This window comes from Mobula hypostoma, chromosome 11, assembly GCF_963921235.1.
Source record: "Mobula hypostoma chromosome 11, sMobHyp1.1, whole genome shotgun sequence".
In the NCBI taxonomy this organism is placed as follows: Eukaryota; Metazoa; Chordata; class Chondrichthyes; order Myliobatiformes; family Myliobatidae; genus Mobula; species Mobula hypostoma.
The window spans coordinates 16,287,962-16,309,112 of record NC_086107.1 but is presented as its reverse complement, the minus strand read 5'-3'; the positions used below and the strand labels follow the sequence as shown (position 1 = coordinate 16,309,112).

Genomic DNA, 21,151 nt, shown 5'->3' with positions numbered 1-21,151 from the left:
TTTGTTGGGCAAGATTTCCCCTTAAGGAAGCCATGCTGACTTTAGCTATTTTATCATGTGCCCTGCTGGGGCATAGGCTGCTTACAGTAGCTTGCCAGACTCTTCTGTCCTAGACCAGTCTTTCATATTATCTCCGGGTATAGCCCATCCTTTTGGTGTCTTCTCCCTCTCTCAGGGATGGGGTCTTTGGAGTTTCTGCAGCACTCAGTTTTTCTGGGACGGGGATAATAGCCCCATCCCCAAACTTTCTCCTTTTGCAGCTGGTCTTGGGACTGTCCACGGTGGAGCTGAGTGCTTCTGATATTTTCTGTTTTTGTGACATATCTTAAACATTTTAATAGAGATTGACAGCTCCCCATTCAAATAAAGATAAACCTGCTATGGTTGGTACAAGAGTGAATAGAAGGCTTACAGGGTTGTTGCTTGGACTTGAGGACCTGAGTTGGTTGAATTGGTTAGGACTTTGTTTCCTAGAGGAGAGGAGAATGAGGGGAGATTTTAGAAGTATACAAAATTGAGGGATATAGAGAGGGTAAATGAAAGCAGGCTTTTTCTCCTTGGGTTGTGTCAGACTATAACTGGAGGTCATAGGTTAAGGGTGAAAGGTGAAATATTTAAGGGGAAACTTCCTCACTCAAGGTGTGGTGTGAGTGTGGGAACGAGCTGCCAGTGGAAGTGGTAGATATGGATTCAACAGTAACTGTGAATTTGTTGCCACAGGCAGCTGTGGAGGTCAAGTATTTTTGTACACTAAAGGCCTGATTGGTCAGGGCATGAAGGGATACATGGGGGAGGCAGGAGTTTTGGGCTGAGAGGAAAACTGGATTAGCCATGATGAACTGGTGGAGCCTCCTGTATCTTACGCTAACATTTAAAAGATGTTTGGATGGACCATGGATGAGACGGGTATGGAGCACTGGGTACAAGTAGGTGGGACTAGGCAGGAAACCAGTCTGGTACAGACTAGATGGAGTGAAGAGCCTGTTTTCGTGCTGTAGTACTCTATGATTCTGTAAAGCTGAATAAAATGAGGAACTGTTGAGGACTTGGTGCTGGGTGCAGCAGGAGATCAGGTTTGCTGCTTTGACATGATCTGCTCAAGGACAAGTTATGTAACTGAGGAAATGCAATGAGGCATCACAGAAAATGATGCTGTGCGGGCGCCATGTTAATGCAGTGGTTAGCGTGACGCTATTCCAGCTCTCCTCTGTCACTTCCTTTAACTCTATGCTGAGGAGATAGGTCCTTCCTGTTTACTTAAGCTCCTGAACTTTATAAACCTTAGAGACATTGAACACTACAGTAGGGAAACAGGCCCTTCAGCCCTCCTAGTCTGTGCCGAAATATTATTCTGCCTAGTCCCCTCAACCTGCACTGGGACCATAACTCACCCTACTCCTCCCATCCATGTGTCTATCCAAATTTCTCTTAAATGTTAAAATTAAACCTGCATCCACCATCTCTGCTGTTTTCTAAAAAAAAATATCAGCACAGCCTTAAGTGCTTCTCCAAGGTATCTTTATTTACTGCTGATTTATGCACTTGGAGGGAATTAGCTTTAATTGCTGATCTGCCAGTGTCAATGATCTGGCTGAACCTGTCCCTACACCTGTGGTGAAAACTCTCTGACAACAAGGCATTCTGTGACATAATGAGCATCTGGAGGGTGGAACAAGCCCTGCCCAGTGAATTGGAAATGTTTTTGTATCTGGCAATTAAATCTTATAAAAGTACTTAAATATTAGTTCTTACAGAGACATCTGCATGATGCTAAGCTAGGGCACATCATCAGTGATGTTACCTGGGGTCGTAAGGTGTTTCGGGTCTTTCAACATCATATACCCTTGCCCAGGCGACCCGATCGGGGTTTATCAGACCCCGGCCTGTGCCCTAGCAGCAACCCACGTATCTGCCCTCTTTATCCAGAGCCATCTTGACACTTTCTCTGCTGCATCTGTGGTGGTAGAAGTGGCTCTCCTTCTTCTCTCCCATGATTCCAATTGCAGTGTATACTTTGCAGAGCGACTGGCCTGCAAAGCCACAACGCCCGACCTCCACGGGCCAACACTTTGCTCTCCAGCATCTTCTTTGGCAGTTGTTATTAGATCTACTTTTTCAAAAAAAAAACACAAAATACTTAAACACGACAAATTCTGCAGCTGCTGGGAATCCAAACTAACACGCAAGATGCTGGAGGGACTCAGCAGTTCAGGCAGCACCTGTGGAAATAAATAAAGGTCCTTCAGACCTGAAGAAGAGTCTTGGCCTGAAACGTTGACTGTTTATTCATTTCCATGGATTCTGCCTGGCCTGCTGGGATCCTCCAGTATTTTGTGTGTGTTGCTTAAAATACTTATTTTGTCAAAAAAACGCCATGCGAATTCGGGGACCTAAGTAAGTGCAATTTATCCGAAAGTAAATGCAAATTAACCAAGATTACCCTTGCAATCATTGTAATGCAGATTAGTTTAGGATGGATTTCCCAATGTATATGGTGGAGAATTGCCCCAGGTTCAAAGTGAACTCTTTGATCCCTTTCTTAACATTAGCAATCGGTTCGTCTCACGGTCTGACGCCTGTGTCAAGACAAGATGTGACTAGTTGGAACCAACGAAACAACTCGATATAAAAGTAATATATTTCACCCAAGTTTCTACTTTGATTTGCTGCTGTTTTGCCTAAACTTGACTTGAATATTTGAATTTCTCGAAAGAGAAAAAGGAGTTTGCTTCCTGTTTCTGCGCTTTTCTGTGAGAATGAAACCTCTACGGTCTGACTCAAGTTGTAAACCCTTGTAAACGGAATAAAAAGAGAAATGTGTTGAGCCACATTGTGCCTTCAAAATCTATGCCCGTAGTGAAATTTAGTACATCCCATGAGATACCTCTGCAGTGTGGTCATTGATGAATCAGGGGTATAATGATTGGATAACTTGACCTTCACTCTAGATGTTATATCTAATGCACTGTAGGGATGAGTTCCGATGCTAATTAGTAAAATAACTTGACCACTAAATCTCTCCCAGCTTTCTAACGCTGTCAGCCAATGAGGTGGACTCATTATTTATGATCCAGCTAAACACAATCTACGCAAGGAGGTGAGGAAATAGAACAAGTTCTCCGACTAAAACTGGTTATTGCTGCAGCAGAAGGAAAACAGTAAGGGGAAGATGGTTGCTTTTGTATTACGCATATTGAATCAGTTTAAATCATTCAGGCTATGTCAACACCAGACCGGATAAACCCGTAACCGAAGCCTTTTCTCTTCGTTTTGACCCTCCGTCCGCACTGAAATGGGGTTTTCCTCCCCCGAAAACAGAGCTTTTCAAAAACGCTCTCCAGCGTGAATAAATCTGAAAAGGCCTAATGGCCGGTGTAGTGTGTACGGGGTAAGTGGCTCTTTTTAGAAACGCTGTCATGACGTGCCGGAACAGATGGTGGTAGCAGCGCGGCATTTCATTGTTTTCTTAAACGCAACCTCCAACACCACAACAACAATGGCGGACGGCTTCATGTGTGTGTTGTTTACTTTATTGTCTACGTTAATTTCAACCCCCCACACAACCTAACAATTTCAGAACAGACGGCAATGAGACTGAAGCCAGAAGAGTTAGAAATGTACTCACCAAATACTTTGACCCATAACTTATTGAATACTGAATAAATAAGTATGCTCACTTTGCCCTGTTTTCTGTCCTTGCTTATGTGGAGGTCATTTGCCTATTTATGCAAGTACTTCTCTGACAATAGATGTGTAACAGCCTAATGTAACATTGTATGGGAATACAAGATAACACTGATGCAGACATGCTTTATACATTTAACAAGGTGCTTTATTAATGTATTGCTTGTGCAAACATCCAATAGGTGCAATTGTCACTACTTCCAAAATGTCATTTTTAAGTCGTAGCTTATGTTTGGCATAGACATAAAAATGTTAAGGCCGACAAAGGAAAATTATAAGTTTCACTTCTACTCTGGTAAAAATAAAATCACTTTTGCCCAGTAACTTGTTTTATTGCACACGTTAAATACAGCAAAATAATACAGAAAGACATAGCAAAAGTAAAGGCAAACAAATGAGGTAACAGCAAATTACACTTTTGCCCAGTAACAAGCCTTATTGCATTTAGTTGTAGCTGTCGTCCCTTTCATCGGTGAAGAGACTATGGCTGTAGAAAATGTTTCCAGGGTGACCGCTCTGTGGGGGTGGGGAAGATGTTTGTGGGGCCACCCGGGGGTCTGTGTGTCCATATGTGTAGCTATTGTAGTGGCTGTGAGGCTGGTATTGTGCTGGTGAAATGTGCCGGGCAGGGAGCCATTATATTCCCCATCATTGCAAATCCCTCTGCAACAGAGTTAGTCAGTTTTTCAATGTTCGTCGTCAGCCGGGTCATATTGTACGTGAATTCCCTGTCGGTTGCCTCCATACGATCCAGTATTTGTTTTTTAGTTTTAAGTCCTGCGTGAGAGCCAACAGCTGCCCGTCGTTTGGCAATTTCCTTTCAAGTTTTTCTAGTCTGTAACTGGACAAACGCACACCAAGTCTTTCATGGCGAGTTTCCCCACCAAACATGTTGCAGCCATCACCTGTGCTTGGTCCAAACTGTCGGAGTTGGGCGTACTCGTTGAAGTGGGTGAATTCTGTAGCTGTGTCCTGCGCATGCTCAGTAGGAGGAGATTCGCCCAAATACCTGTTTTAATGTGGACAGAGGTATTTTCAAAAACGCCTGGTGTGGACGCCTATCGTTTTTACGTGAAACCGGCATTTTCAAAATTATCCCGTCTAGTGTGGACGTGGCCTCAGAGTAGTGTGATCACCAAATCTAATTGACAGGTGAAAGTTCCAGCTGTCCACCTTTTAATGCTGTTGCTTATCACTGCATGCAGCTTTAAGAGAATCAGTAATAAATATTATGAAGTAACTGGATTAAAATGATTTTTCAGATGGTTCTGTTCTTTAGGAACAGAAATTTAGTCACCTGCACAAGCTACATGTGACTGTGTTTTCCATAGCAATTTGGTTGACTGTTGTCCTTAAATATCATTCCAAATGGCCAAGCAAGACATTCAAGGATAGTAAAGGGGCAGGCATTTGATACCCATAAGACATAGGAGCAGAATTAGGCCATTCAGGTCATCTACACTCCAAAATTCCGTTATGGCTGATTTATTTCTCTCTTAATCCCATTTTCCTGCCTTCTCCTGTAGCCTTTGAAATCCTGACTAATCAAGAACCTATCAACCACTGCTTTAAATATATTCTGTACTTGTCCTCCACAGCTGGCTGTAACAATGAATTCCATTCACTACCCTCTGCGTAAAGGAATTCCTCCTCATCTCTGTTCTAAATAAATGTCCTTCTATATGGAAGCTATGCCCTCTGGTCCTCTACTTGCCCACTATAGGAAACATCCTCTCTACATCCACTCTATCCAGGCCTTTCAATATTTGATAGGTTTCAATGAGATTTTTTGCTCCCCACCATCACCCCACCATCCTTCTTAACTCAATCAAGTGTAAGCCCAGAGCCATCATATATTAACACTTCTTTACCGGAATCATTCTCATGAACCTCCTCTGGATCCTCTCCAATGCCAGCACATCTATTTTGTGCTCTGACCAATGCCTTATGACTCCTCAGCATCACCATCTTGCTCTTATATTCTAGTCCTCTGGAAATGAATGCTAACATTGTGTTTGCCTCCCTTACCACTGACTCATCCTGCAAGTTAACCTTTCAGAAATCCTGCAGAAGGACTCCCAAGTTCCTTTGTACCTCAGATTTTTGAATTTTCTTCCCGTTTAGAGAGTAGTCTACTCCTTTATTCCTTCTACTCCCAAAGTGTATGACGATATACTACTCTACACTATATTACATATGCCACTGCTTTGCCCATTCTCCCAAGCTGTCCAAGTCCTGTAGATTTCCCTGCTTCCTCAATACTACCTGCCCCTCCACCCATCTTTGTATTGTCTACACCTTGGCCACAAAGCCATCAGTCCCGTTATCCAAATCCTTGATATATCACGTGAAAAGGAGCAGTCCCAACACCAACTCCAGCGGAACACCTCTAGTCACCGGCAGCCAACTAGAAGAGGCCCCCTTTATACCCACTTTTTGCCTCCTGCCAGTCAGCCAATCTTCTATCCATGCTGGTATCTTACTTGTAATACAATGGGCTCTTATCTTGTTAAGCAGCCTCGTGGACATCTTGTCAAAGGCCTTTTGAAAATCCAAATAAACAACATCCACTCACTGTCCTTTGTCTGTTCTGCCTGTTATTTCCTCAAAGAATTCCAACAGTTTGTCAGGCAAGATTTCCCCTTAAGGAAGCCATGCTGACTTTGGCCTATTTTTATCAAGTGCTTCCAAGTATCCTGAAACCAAATCCTTAATAATGGACCTAACTACTAAAGTCTGGCTAACTGGCCTATAATTTCCTTCCTTCTTAAAGAGTGGAGTGACATTTGCAATTTTCTAGTTCTCCAAAACCATTCCAGAATCTAGTAAACACGAGGAATTCTGCAGATGTGATTCTTGAAAGATCATTACTAATGCCTCCACAATATGTTCAGCTACTTCTTTCAGAACTCTGGAGTGTAATCCGTCTAGTTCATGTCACTTATTTACCTTCTGACCTTTCAGCTTCCCAATCAACTATACTCACTTCTGCTCTCTGACACTTTCAAATTCCCATCACACTGCTAATGTCTTCCACAGTGAAGACTGACGCAGAATACTTAGTAAGTTCGTCCGCATTTCTTTGTCCCCCATTACCACCTCTCTTGTGTCATTTTCTAGCAGTCTGATATCCATTTACCTCTCTTTTATTCTATATATCTAAAAAATCTTTTGTATCCTCTTTTATATTATTGGTTAGCTTATTTCATCTCTTCTCTGTTTGATGCTTTTTTTAGTTAACTTCTGTCGATTTTTTTTTAAAAAGCTTCCTGATCCTCTACTTCCCATTAATTTTTTTGCTTGATTATATGTCCTCTCTTTGGCTTTTATGCTGTCTTTGATTTTCCTTGTCAGCCATGATTGCCTTATCCTCCCTTTAGAATACTTTTTAATCTCTGGCATGTATCTGTCTTGCGCCCTCTGAATTGCTCCCCAGAAACTCCAGCCATTGCTGTTTTGCTAACATCCCTGCTAGTGTCCCCTTCCAATGAACTTTGGCCAGTTCCTCTCTTGTACCTCTGTAGTTCCCTTTACTCCATCGTAATACTGATACATCTGATTTTATCTTCTCCCTCTGAAACTGCAGAATGAATTCTATCATATTGTGATCTCTACATCCTAAGGGTTGCTTTACCTTAAGCTCCCACATCAAATCTGTTTCATTACACAACACCCAGTTCAGAATTGCCTTTCCCCTTGTGGATTCAACCACAAGCTCCTTTGAAAAACCATCTTGTGGGTATTCTACAAATTTTCTCTCTTGTTTTCCAATACCAACCTGATTTTCCAGTCTGCCTGCATATTGAAATCACCCATGACAATCACAACGTGGTCCTTTTTACATACCTTTCCTGTCTCATAATTTTTATCCCACATCCGAGCTACTGGTCAGAGGCCTATATGTAACTCAGATCAGGATATTTTTACCCTTGCAGTTTCTTAACCCCACCCAGAAGGGTTCTACTTCTGATCCAATGTCACCTCTTTCTAAAGATTTGATTTCATTTTTCATCAACAGAGCCACCCCACCTCCTTCACTTACCTGCCTGTCCTTTCAATACATTGTGTATTTTTGGACGTTAAGCTCATAACTATGATCTTCTTTCAGCCACAACTCTGTGATGCCCACAACGTAGTACCTGCCAAGCTCTAACTATGCTACAAGATCATCAACCTTATTCCAAATACTACATGTATTTCAAAAATAATACACTGCATGCCTCTTCTCCCGCTTCTCTTCCGAGCTACGGAGCCAGACTTGGTGCCAGAGACGTGTTCGCTGCAGGTTCTCCCTGGTAGTTTGTCCTCCCCAAAAATATCCAAAGCTGTATACATTATTGAGGGGAGTGGCCACGGGGGTGATCTGCACTGGCTAGCATTTCCCTTCCTTCTCCTGACAGTCACCCAGTTACCGGCCTCCTGCATCCCAGGGGTGACTAGCTCCCTGTCCTATCTATCATGTCCTCATTCTTCCGTGTGAGCCGAAGATCATTGAGCTGTATCTGGTTCCTGAACATGGTCGCTGTGGGGCTGGAGCTCGATGCACTTGGTGCAGATGTAGTTATCAGGGAGACTGGACGCCTCCCAGAGTTCCCACATCTCACACAAAAGAACATACAACTAACTCTGGACACATTCTCAGTGCACTAGCTATATAGACAAAGAGGAAAAAATACTTTTAAAAACTTGCTTAGAACATCTGCCTGTGCTCCTGCCTTGGAACGATGTCTCTCACTCATACTTCAAATTATTACAAAACTTGTTCTTTTCAAGGTGAAGCTGTGTCTGTACAGAGAAAACTCACAAACCTCGGTATAACTTGAAAACCTTATTCACGGTATATCCTGACTGGGAACAGCTTCTTCCCCTCTGCCATCAGACTTCTGAATGCATTTTGAGCCCAATGAACACTACCTCACAAATAAGAGAAAATCTGAAGAAGGTGGAAACCCAAGCAGCACACACAAAATACTGGAGGAACTCAGCAGGCCAGGAGGCGTCTTTGGAAAAGTCTATGTTTTGGGCCGAAACCCTTCAATCCCGCCGAAGGATTTCGGCCTGAAACATTGACTGTATTCTTTTCCTAGATGCTGCCTGGCCTGCTGAGTTCCTCCAGCATTTTGTGTGTGAACACTACCTCAGTACTTCTTTTGCACTACTTAGTTATTTTAACTTTTTGATATATTTAAATAACTTACTGCAATTCACAGGTTTTATTATGTGTTGCAATGCACTGCTGCTGTATAACGACAAATTTCTTGATATATGCTGGTGATATTAAACCTGGTTCTGATTCTGAAATTGGTTGCACAGTTACTAAGATGGTTTTGTGCAATAACCCCTACTAGCGTACATGAAGGGTAAATGCTTGCTTGGACATTACGGAAAACTTTCCTGCTCCTTTGTTATACTGCCATGAACTATTTCTACCTGTAAGGGCAAAAAAAGGATGAGATCTAAAATATGGTTGTATATTTAAACAAAAGTAAAGTCGTCTTTGCCAGTTGCAACAGAAGTTTACGAAGCTTTCCTTGTTCTTTTCCCTTCCCAGTCCTCACATTACCATGGCGATGGATGGGGTGGAGATATTTACCAATTCTTCTGCAAGCCACCATGTTCTTCGTAAAAGTTACTTGAGGACCGATCTTGTAAAGTCAGCTACTGCAAAGGTAAAATTGTGGGTCAAGAGGTATTTCCAAATGTCAGTGGGCTTTCAGCTGTGCTATAAGAATTGCTGAAGGAAATATTTTAAATAAATTACTCTGAGCAAATTTCTTTGTTTATCATGTTGCTAGCCAGGTATCATACCACATCATAGTTTAATTTAAAGTTCATAGTTTAACAGTAATGTCACAGGAATCATGATCTGGTGAGTGGCTTAATATCAGAGGAGATGAGTTTATAGCCTGAGCAACATACACAAAATGGTGAAGGAGCTCTGCAGGTCAGGCAGCATCTATGGAGGGGAAAAATGAGTTGACATTTAGGGCTGAAACCATTCAATAGGACTGGAAAGGAAAGAGGGAAGAAGTCAGAGTAAGAAGATGAGGGGGGGGAGGGGACGGAGTACAAGCTGCCAGCTGAGGGGGAAGGTAAGTGGGTGGGAGAGGGAGGACGAAGTGAGAAGCTGGGAGGTGATTGGTGGAATGCAGAAGGAGTCTGATAGGAGAGTGGACTATTGTAGAAAGGGTGGGAGAAGGGGCACCAGAGGGAGGTGATAGGCAGGTGAGGAAGAGAGACAGGGTTGGAGGGGAGACAGAATGGGAATGGAAAAGAAGAGAAGGGGGAGGGGAGAGAAATTGCTGCAAGTTGGAGAAATTGATGTTCATGCTAGCCAGGTGGAACATGAAGTGTTGCTTCTCCAGTCTGAGGGTGTCCTCATAGTGACAGTAGAGGAGGCCATGTTTGACTAATTTTCCTCTTCCATCCCTTCAGAATGGTGGAATATATCTCCTGGCTAACCAGAAGGGCTGCGATGGTGATCGCCTGTATTACGATGGCTGTGCTATGATTGGTGTAAATGGGCATATAGTGGCTCAAGGATTACAGTTTTCATTGGATGATGTGGTAAGCTATGAATAATGTAAAGACTTCTGGGGCTGACTCTACCACCTTCTCTGAATGGTCAAAAAGTACAAAGTTAGTTTCTGCAGAATTAGACATCAGTTGGAGTCCATCCATCTCGATGAGGAGGAATTTCTTTGGCCAGAGCGTGGTGAATCTGCAGAATGGCTGTAGGGGCTAAGTCATTAGGTACTGAGGTTGATAGATTCTTGATTATTAAGGGAGTAAAAGGTTACAGGGAGAAAGCAAGAGAATGGGATTGAATTGGGGAGAATAAATCAGCCATGCTGTGATGGTGGAGCAGACTCAATGGGTCAAATGACCTAATTCTGCTCCTGTTTCTTATGGATCTTTCTCCGGAATTTTGTTTTTGTTCTCTCTTTAGGAAGTTCTAACAACCACTCAGGACTTGGAAGATGTAAGAACCTACCGCATAGACAAGAGCAGCCAAAAATTTAAAATGGTTTGTAAATGAGTTTACCTCTGTGTTGAATTGTTTTAAAACTGTTTCCTTTTAGCAGGCTCCCTTGTCTCAGGATGCCCCAATACACATTAGGGTCAATGACTGTGGCTACATTTGGATTGAATAAAATGCTGAGGTCATTTTGGCTGCTACAAGATCCTGTACACAGCAAAGTTTAAAAAGTTCAAAGTACATTAATTATCAAAGTTATGATTACTATATACATCCTTGAAAATTGTCTCCTTACAGGCAGCCACAAAACAAAGTCCCTCAAATGCCTCTGAGAGAATGAGGCTGGGGAAAGAGCTACAGGGAACAAGAAAATTGTGGAGGAGTCAACAGATATTTTCCAGTCTTTACAGTAGAAGATAGCATGAAAATCCCATTATTATTGAATAACAGGGGAGAAATTAAATTGCACAAGTGTCACTTCAGAAATATGATTAGCCAAGATAATGCAGCTGAAGGATGATAAATTCCCTGGCCTGGACAGCTGGTGTCCTCAGAGCCTAAGCAAAGTGATTATTTTGTGGATGAATTAATTACAATCTTACAAACATCCTTAAATTCTAGACAAATACATGAGAAATAGGGAAGGTGCCAATGCGATATACCAATTTTAAAAGGGAAGGCGACAAAAAGCTGGCAACTATAGCCCAATTAGGTAAGATTTGATGTGGAAAAAATGTAAGAACACTTGCAAAGTCATAATCGTGAAGTCTTTAACTTCAGAAGAGGAAAACCATTTCAGACAAATTTATTGGAGTTCTGTTAAGGTCTCAACAAATGTGGATATGAGGGAATTAATTATATTTGGACTTCCAGAAGCACTTGACAAGGTGCCTCACAAATTCTCAAGAACCTCATGGTCTTGGAAATTGAATTCAGAATCCTTTTTTGTGACTTGGAAGACCAGCTTTTAATCTGAAAAGCAAGCAAAGGTTAGTTGAAGGCAGGTGAATTCAGAATCGAGCAAAGGAAAATGAAGTAATGGTAAAGACAGAAAATAAATACAAAGGCAAATTAGCAAGTAATAGAAAAATAAATAATAAATAAATAATTGGCAAAAATAGGGGACTAACTAACTGGCAGGAAGCATCGAGTAGGGACCAGGAAATCAATTTCCATTCAGCAGCCAGTGACCATCTGGATTAGTGCTGGAATGACAAATGATTACAGCATTTGTGGACTTGGAGGTATGAACTAAAGAAGAAGCCACATTTGCAAACGCCACAAAAGATAATGTAAAAACTGGCTGAGAGGAGAGTATAAAACTTTACAAGAGATGTTGATAGGTTAATAGAGCTACTGCCTCATGGTTCCAGAGATCTGGGTTCAATCCTCTCTGTTTGTTGAGTTTGCTGGTTTTCCATGTGACCACATGGAGTTTGTCTGGGTTTGCCAGTTTTCTCCCACATGTCGAAGTTCTGCAGTTTGCTAGGTTAATTTGCCATTGAAAGTTGCACCACATGTATAGGTGGGTGGTAGATTATGCAGGAAAAAAATGAGAATATGAAGGTATTATATAAATCATTGGATTAACGTAGGATTAGCAAAAACAGAAGGGTAAGTGCTGACTCAGTGGGCTGAAGGGTCTGTTCTTGTATTCCTCCCCCTCACCCCCTCCCTCCGCATCTTTCCCTTGCCCCCTCCCTCCGCATCTCCCCCTCGCCCCCTCCCTCCGCATCTCCCCCTCGCCCCCTCCCTCCGCATCTCCCCTCGCCACCGCATTTCCCCCTCGCCCCCCTCCCTCTGCATCTCCCCCTTGTCCCCCTCCCTCTGCATCTCCCCCTCGCCCCCCTCCCTCCGCATCTCCCCCTCGCCCCCCCACCCTCCGCATCTCCCGCTCACCCCCTCTCTCCGCATCTCCCCCTCGCCCCCTCCCTCCGCATCTCCCCCTCGCCCCCCCTCCGCATCTCCCCTCGCCCCTCCCTCCGCATCTCCCCCTTGCCCCCTCCCCCTCCTTCCGCAGCTCCCCCTCGCCCCCTCCCTCTGCATCTCCCCTTGCCCCCCTCCACATCTCCCCTCGCCCCTCCCTCCGCAGCTCCCCCTCGTCCCCTCCCTCCGCATTTCCCCCTCGACCCCCTCCCTCCGCATCTCCCCCTCGCCCCCTCCCTCCGCATCTCCCCCTCGACCCCTCCCTCTGCAGCTCCCCCTCGCCCCTCCCTCTGCAGCTCCCCCTCGCCCCTCCCTCCGCATCTCCCACTCGCCCCTCCCTCCGCATCTCCCACTCGCCCCTCCCTCCGCATCTCCCACTCGCTCCTCCCTCCGCATCTCCCACTTGCCCCTCCCTCCGCATCTCCCCCTTGCCCCCTCCCCCTCCCTCCACAGCTACCCCTCACCCCCTCCCTCTGCATCTCCCCTTGCCCCCCCTCCGTATCTCCCCTCGCCCCCTCCCTCCGCATTTCCCCCTCGACCCCCTCCCTCCGCATCTCCCCCTCGCCCCCTCCCTCCGCATCTCCCCCTCGCCCCCTCCCTCTGCATCTCCCCCTCGCCCCCTCCCTCTGCAGCTCCCCCTCGCCCCTCCCTCCGCATCTCCCACTCGCTCCTCCCTCCGCATCTCCCACTCGCTCCTCCCTCCGCATCTCCCACTTGCCCCTCCCTCCGCATCTCCCCCTTGCCCCCTCCCGCCGCATCTCCCCCTCGCCCCTCCTTCCGCAGCTCCCCCTCGACCCCTCCCCCTCCCTCCACAGCTCCCCCTTGCCCCCTCCCTCTGCATCTCCCCTTGCCCCCTCCCTCTGCATCTCCCCTCGCCCCTCCCTCCGCATCTCCCCCTCGCCCCCTCCCTCCGCAGCTCCCCCTCGACCCCTCCCCCTCCCTCCACAGCTACTCCTCGCCCCCTCCCTCTGCATCTCCCCTCGCTCCCTCCCTCTGCATCTCCCCTCGCCCCCTCCCTTTGCATCTCCCCCTCCCCCTCCCTCTGCATCTCCCCTCGCCCCTCCCTTTGCATCTCCCCCTCCCTCTGCATCTCCCCCTTGCCCCCTCCCTCCGCAGCTCCCCCTCGCCCCCTCCCTCCGCATCTCCCCTTTGCCCCCTCACCCCCTCCCTCCGCATCTCCCCCTCTCCCCTCCCTCCATATCTCCCCCTCACCCCCTCCCTCCGCATCTCCCCCTCTCCCCCTCCCTCCATATCTCCCCTCTCCCCATCGCCCCCCTCCCTCCTGTCCTCCCACCCTCCTTCTCTTCTGCTGATTTCTCTATCAGCCTTTATCATCAAGGCAAACTGATCTGATCTCTTAAAGACGTTGAATTACCAATAGTTTGAATTAGAACGGTCATTCTCAGTTCTCGTTATCGGTGTTGATCATGCCTAAGTATGACTTCTGTCCTTCCTGACAGTTAGCCAGTTCTCCATTTACGCCCATTATTTATTATGATTATCTTTATATTTCTTGCTAATTTGCCTTTTTTTTTAATCTTCTCTCTTTACCATTTGACTTGCTAAACACATTTTTTTGGGAAGAGTGAAACAAGGTGGATATTGAACTGAAAGTGTAAAGAGGTGTTTGTATGAATTCTGAGATCCATTTCTGATACAGGTTTCCCCTGCCATCCGAAGGTAGAGCGTTCCTATGAAACGGTTCGTAAGCCAGAATGTCGTAAAGTGAAGAAGCAATTACCATTTATTTATATGGGGAAAATTTCGTGAGCGTTCGCAGACCCAAAAACAACCTACCAAATCATGCCAAATAACACATAAAACCTAAAATAACAGTAACATATAGTAAAAGCAGGAATGATATGATAAATACACAGCCTATATAAAGTAGAAATACTTTTTCACAATCATTGCCTGAACTGTTCTCCGTAGCGAAAATCTCACGCAAGTGCCGTCAGCAAGAACACGACGCAAGCGCTCTCCAGTAACCTTTAAGCTATGAAGCTGCCAAATCATACCAAATAACACATAAAAATACACATCCGGTATAAAGTAGAAATAATGTATGTACAGTGTAGTATCACTTACCGGAATTGGGAAAGCGCGGAGCACACTGATGGTGGTGTCTTAGACTGAGTCATCTGAGTTTGGGTGGTGCAGTGGCCCCCACCCTCCGGAAAGCGAATCAATATCTGTCCGTGGCCTGGGTGTTGGGGTGGTGGGACACTGGGGTGTCATCTTGTCGTCTGTTTCCATTAGAGCAGGCAGCTCATCTTCTCCTATGACTGCCAGCCTCGATGTCGAACGTCGAGGTTGGTCGTCTGCTGTGGCTGATGTGGAAGGCTTGCTTGACTGCTGAGTCTCGCGCATTTTTCTATCATACAGTTCTTTGTAAGCACTCAAACCATCCTGCAAATATCCCCTAAACCGACGTACCCTTTCAAAATTAAAGTCGTACTTTATCATTACTCATTTGGTTTCGATTGTTATCCTTTCCTCTTCCAATTGCATCAGCTCTTCATCTATCAGTTCTTGGTCATGGGATGCCAAAACCTCTTCAACATCATCTTCGTCAGCTTCCACAAGCCAAACTCACTTAGTCCTTATTTCGTTCACCACGATCAAAATGCTTAATTATGTGTAGTTTTACGCTAAGTGTAACACCCTTACGAGCTCTTTCAGGCTTTTCCGATACCATAGAACTCATCTTGCAAACGGTTGCTCACAGACACGTGTTTAAGGAACGCCGTTCCGAATCCAGGGGAGAGCGGCTGCTCGGGGCGCGCGCTGATTTTTTTCGTGCACTGCTTTTTTCGTAACAGTGAAAACACCTTCTGTTAGCGAAAACAGGGTACTAATGTAGGTCTTTCGTAACAGTGAGGTTTCGTAAAGCATTGTATTTCATTGGATAATGAAACTGAATTCCAGAAATGGCCTTGGATGAGTATCTGTGTTTGAATTGTGAATTTAGCTTAAGCAACAGAGGATGGACCTCCACCCTGGTATTCAATGCTGTTTTCTATAATTAACATTATATATGTGATTAACAGGACTCCACGGTAGGTGATGTTGGATCAAGATAACTATATAAAACAGACTGGATTGGTTTGCCAGCTGATTGTTGGCTTGTAGTGGGAAATAGGAAATAGTAAATTGATAGAAAGGACTAGTGAATTCTTGGCTCTGTAGCACAGCAGAGAGAGAGATGGGGTGAGGGCTGTGTATGTGTGATAAAGGGGACTCCTACAGGGTTGGTTCCAGGCAGTGAAAGTCTATAAGAGGCTCAGCCATGCCAAGCCACAAACTGTAGGTCTGGGTGAGCTCTAGTAAACTCGTGCCTGGAGGACTGGCTTAGCAACAGCTTCGTAAGACTCCAGGATAGAAGTGTGCCATTGTACATGTATGGTAAAAGCAGAACTGTAAACAGCTTGTGCAGAACATAGGTTTACTTATTCACTTATTTAGATACAGCGCGGAGGAGACCCTTCCGGCCTTTTGGGACGCTCCGCCCCTCGACCCCCGATTTAACCCCAGCCTAATCACAGGACAATTCGCAATCAATTAATCTACCAACTGGTATGTCTTTGGACTGGGGAAGAAAACCGGAGCACCCAGAGGTCACGGGGAGAATGATCAAACTCCTTACAGACAGCGGCAGGAATTGAACCCAGGAACTGTACTGTGCTGCCGTTCTGAAGCTTGACACGACAAAAGGCTTACCTCACTCATGTATACACAGTGCATGTGGGGTAAAGATAGTGAAGGTAAAATTAGATAAGAAGTAGGAGAGTTGGTGCGATCACTGGAGTCAGGTACGATGTTCTCCTAAGGGTTGTCTGTTGATGGATCCTCAGATGGCTGTGGAGGCCGATCCGGGATCCACATATTCTGCTGCAATGTGGACAAGGCTAAGAAGTTGGGTCTTTTGGTTGTTCAGTTTCTCCTTTCGCAGCTGCTGCTTGAGATAAGTAATAAAAGCAAACTGAAAACTTTGGATCGGGGAGCATTCGGTCCAGGACGGGTGTCTCCCCTGTTGATGTCAGCCATGTGAATTTGTCAACTGGTACACAGTTTTGTTGAAATTAATGTGCTTGATTCTTGAGCGTGTTAAATGGGGAATTCTCATCACTGGCTCTTCTTGTGGGAGTTTTGTCTCATTTTACTGGTAGCCACCCTGCTTGTGTCTTCATTTGTAAATTTTTCTGAATCTCAGAATTTACCAATCCCGCGAATTATATTCCAAACAGGCAAATGAAGTATATCCTCGAGTGAATGTCAGCTTCGCACTGACTTCGGCTGATGATGTCTACCTGCCCTCAGTTCAGCCAATTCAGATCCGATACCATACTCCTGAGGAAGAAATCAGGTGTGTGGCAGCTTTCCAATTTTGGCTTTACAGAGGTGACATTTGAAACTATGATAACTTGTACAGCTAATACTTTCCTTAAAGGAAACACTCATGTCACAGCTGTGGGTTGAGAGGGATAAGAAATCAGCCATGCTGGAATGGTGAAGCAGGCTCATTTGGCTGAATTCTTCTCTTATGTCTTGTGGACTGTGGAGAGAAAGCGTTGGGGTAGGGTGGTAGTTGGACACCTTGGAGATCATGCAGCCCGCAGATAGTGGGTAACACTGCGCTAGATTGGATTGGGCTGAGCAATGCTGAATATGCCTGGACTCTTTCATTTTTGTGGGTTTTTTTGCCATTTGTGTGATTTATTTTTGTACATGGGGAAGGGGGAGTTGATATTTTTTGATGGTTGTCTTTGTTCTTTAGCTGTCTGTGGGAGGATGAGTCTCGGGGTTGTATACTGCATGCATACTTTGACAGTAAATATACTTTGAATCTTGAATCTTTGAGATACGGTAAGTGCAGTAATCTGATTGTTGGATTCTTTGATTCCATAAAGAGATGTGGAATTTGTGAAAGTGGCAATAATTTTTTAAAAAATTTATGTCTACATCTTAGACTCTGGAGCATGCAATAACTAATCTTGCACAGGCTTTGTCTAAACACAGGGCCCAACCAAGATATGAAATGAGAGAGAATTTAGTTCTTTTCTTGAATTGTAATGTGCAGAACGTTGTCCAGAATTCATGGGCAAAGGAGGAAGCCTCTCAAACCTGTCTTGCCATTTACCACATCCCCTTCTACACTCCCAATTCATAAAGGCTCAAAGTTTCAAAGCAGAACTACTATTCAATAAACTCTTTTGCATAATTAAAGATATTATATTTCCATTCTGACTGCTGCCTTTACCAGACTTCAAGAGATTAAAAATTCATAAACGTTGGCAAGTTGTCAAAATTGCAGATGAACCTATTGCCTCCCAACCAGGGCAGCAGGGTAGCATAGTGGTAAGGATGACACTTTACGATACAGGTGATCCGGGTTAATTTCCCGATGCTGTCTGTAAGAGTTTGTATGTTCACCCCGTTACTGTGTGGGTTTCCTCTGGGTGCTCCAGTTTCCTCCCACAGTCCAAAGACTGAACCAGTCCTTGGGTTGAGATCCTAAATTGAAGAAAGGCCAATTTTGATGGTATCAGAAAGGATCTGGCAAGTGTGGATTGGGACAGGTTGCTTTTTGGCAAAGGTGTACTTGGTAAGTGGGATGCCTTCTAAAGTGAAATTTTGAGAGTACAAAGTTTCTGTGTTCCTGGCAGGGAAAAAAAAAGGGAAGGATAACAGGTTTAGGGAACCTTAGTTTTTGAGAGATATTGAGGCGCTGGTTAAGTAAAAGGAGGAGTTGCATAGTAGGTATAGGCAAGGGGGAGCAAATGAGGTACTTGAGGAGTGTAAGAAATGGAAGAGAGCACTGAGGAAGGAAATCAGGAGGACCAGAAGAAAATATGAGGTTACTTTAGCAAACAAGGTGAAGGAGAATCACAAGGGCTTCTACAGGTATTTTAAGAGCAAAAGGATAGCAAGCAACAAAATTGGACCTCTGGAAGATCAGAGTGAAAATCTTTACCTGGAGCCAAAAGAGATGGGGGAGATCTTAAATGGATCTTTTGCATCTCTATTTACTCAGAATCGAACCTGACATAAGGAAACACACACACACACAGTGCTGGAGGATCTCAACAGGATTGGTACTACAAGTCCTGATGAAGGGTCTTGGCCCGAAATATTGACTTTCTTTCCATAGACTCTGCCTGACCTGCTGAGTTTCTACAGCATTTTGTGGGTGCTACTCTGAATATCCAGCATTTGCAGAATCTCCTTTGTGTGACGACAGAAGGAAAGTGCTTTTCCATTTTACACAGTGCCTGGGAAGTAGAATGCCTTGCCAGTGTTGGGAGTGCAGGCATGTTCACTGCTCAATAGTTGCATTCATGAGGGAGTTGATGAATACCTGTAAGGAAAGAACTTGAAGAGCTGAGAGGAGAGAAGCTAGCTTAATTGTGCCCATATAGAGCCAATGCGCATATGATGAGCCAAATAACCTTTATTCACGCTATAATCATTCAATACTTATGGGGTTAGTATTGAAAAGTGGCAGTGATTGAAAACATCTGCAGAGATTTTGCTGAATAGCAGAGCGGGCTTAAGATATAAATGGCCCACCCCTGTGTCCATCTATTCTTTTATTTGTGAAGAAGAAACACGTGATCTATTGTTCTTTGACATTTATTCCTGTTCTCTTTAGCCTTGGACCTGCCTGTTGGCTGTGGGATTATCTCCGACGTAGCTCACAGGTAAGTCAACGTCAGAACTAAGGTAAGGTGTCAGGTATGAACGGAGGCATTTTCAGCCAAATTGGTTTAACTATAGGAGACTTGGCAATGAACAATTCACTTAATCTCGCTGTAAATTGAAGAGAGATTTGGTGAAAGGGTCACATTATGTATTGAAGCGTGGTAACTTGGGATTCGTTGTAGCATCCTATAACAAAAACATGATAAATTGGATTATGCCGTGATTTGGCACTTATCCCCCATTTGAGTGACTGTACTGTGCTGGTGGTCATTGGTACGGCTGACTCTGGCCACTTCCTTGTGTGAGGGAGAGGGAGAGTCAACTCTTTGAGTTACTTTGAGAGGTTATTTCAGTGTGTGTGTTTCAGAGGAGTTTAGGTTCAAGTGTGTGTGAGGTATTGCTGCCAAAGATGGAACCACGGAAATTAGATTTAATTCTCTTGCATGGCAATTTTAAAATTTAGCTACCAGTTGGATTTTTAAATATTCCTATGCAACCTCTTAAAAAGGTCTTTTACTTAACATCACAAACAAGAGAAAGTCTGCAGATGCTGGAAATCCAAGCAAGTGTGTTGCACTTGCTTGGATTTCCAGCATTTTCAGGTTTTCTCTTGTTTGTGATTGGGCTGCTACACTGCAAAATCTCTTCCAGGGGTGCCTACCCTGAAGAAGTTTAAATCCTGTAGTTACATGTCTGCTTTAATGACAACTGACCATTTTGTTTCCCATCATTTTTCATATTTTCGTATTGATGAGGCTACTGGCCCATCAAATTTATGTTGACTCTAATCCCACCAAGCCCATCGCTCATTCATTTGTTCTGATAAGACACAGGAGCAGAATTAGGCCGTTCGGCCCGTCGAGTCTGCTGCACCATTGCATCTTGGCTGATTTATTATCTCTCTCAGGCCCATACTCCTACCTTCTCCCTGTAACCTTTGATGCCCTGATTAATCAAGAACCTATCACCCTCCATTACAAGACCAAAAGACATAGGAGCGGAATGAGCCCATTGAATTAGGCCATTCAGCCCATCACCCCAGACATACCTCTTCTCATTGCTACCATCAGGAGAAAGATACAGGATCCTGAAGGTGTGCACTCAGCAATTGAGAAATAGCTTCTTCTCCTCTGCCGTCAAATTTCTGAATGGACATTGAACCCATGGACATTACCTCACTACTTTTTTTGTTGTTTTTACACTAATTACTCTGTGCCGAAATATATATACACACAGCATAATTTACAGTTATTATTGTAATGTACTGCTGCCACATAACAAATTTCACAACACACGTGGGTGATAGTAAACCTGATTCTGATCCTGATCGATTCTCTCTCACTTGTCCACCCCTAATTCCTTACCCAAGAGCATGAGGAGTAACCAGTTGACCGACTAGCCAGCGTGCCTTTGGGGTTTGGGAGGAAACAGAGCATTCAAGGAAGACTTGTGTGGTGACAGGAAAAATGTGCAGACTCCACATAGACTGCAGCAGAAGTCACAATTAAACCCACCTGAGAGCTACTGGCACTCCCTGCTGCACCGATACGCTGCCCGATTACTGTTGTAATGCGAACCAGTGATGCATCTGTGCACAGCAAGTTTCCACATCGAGCAATGTGATAACTTCCTGATAATTCCACATGTTTGGATCACACACTGGCCCACAAAAAATACCATGAGATGATGATCACCTTCCAAATAATCTAGCCATTCGACCCTTCATGTATATCCTGCCCCTTTTGTGGAAGCATTCCTTTTCCCACGTTAGTGTCGTCCATTACCTCCACACAGAACTGGAGCAGAAGCAAGTCATCCTTGACCCCGAGGGATGATCTAGAGGGAAAAGATGAAGATGTA

The 21,151-nt window shown here is 44.6% G+C and overlaps 1 protein-coding gene across 5 annotated transcripts in view; it reads left to right on the top strand.

Annotated features, from left to right (window-relative positions):
- The window catches only part of nadsyn1 (NAD synthetase 1), an 84,354-nt gene that overhangs the window by 39,514 nt on the left and 23,689 nt on the right, over window positions 1-21,151 (top strand). For 4 of the 5 annotated variants that reach the window (XM_063061702.1, XM_063061706.1, XM_063061704.1 and 1 more), the window contains exons 8-12: window positions 9,236-9,353; window positions 10,120-10,251; window positions 10,634-10,711; window positions 16,837-16,955; window positions 19,242-19,290. In XM_063061702.1, the coding sequence (XP_062917772.1) occupies window positions 9,236-9,353; window positions 10,120-10,251; window positions 10,634-10,711; window positions 16,837-16,955; window positions 19,242-19,290 (496 nt within the window). The remainder of the gene's footprint in view (window positions 1-9,235; window positions 9,354-10,119; window positions 10,252-10,633; window positions 10,712-16,836; window positions 16,956-19,241; window positions 19,291-21,151) is intronic. The other variant, XM_063061703.1, reaches the window with a different exon arrangement.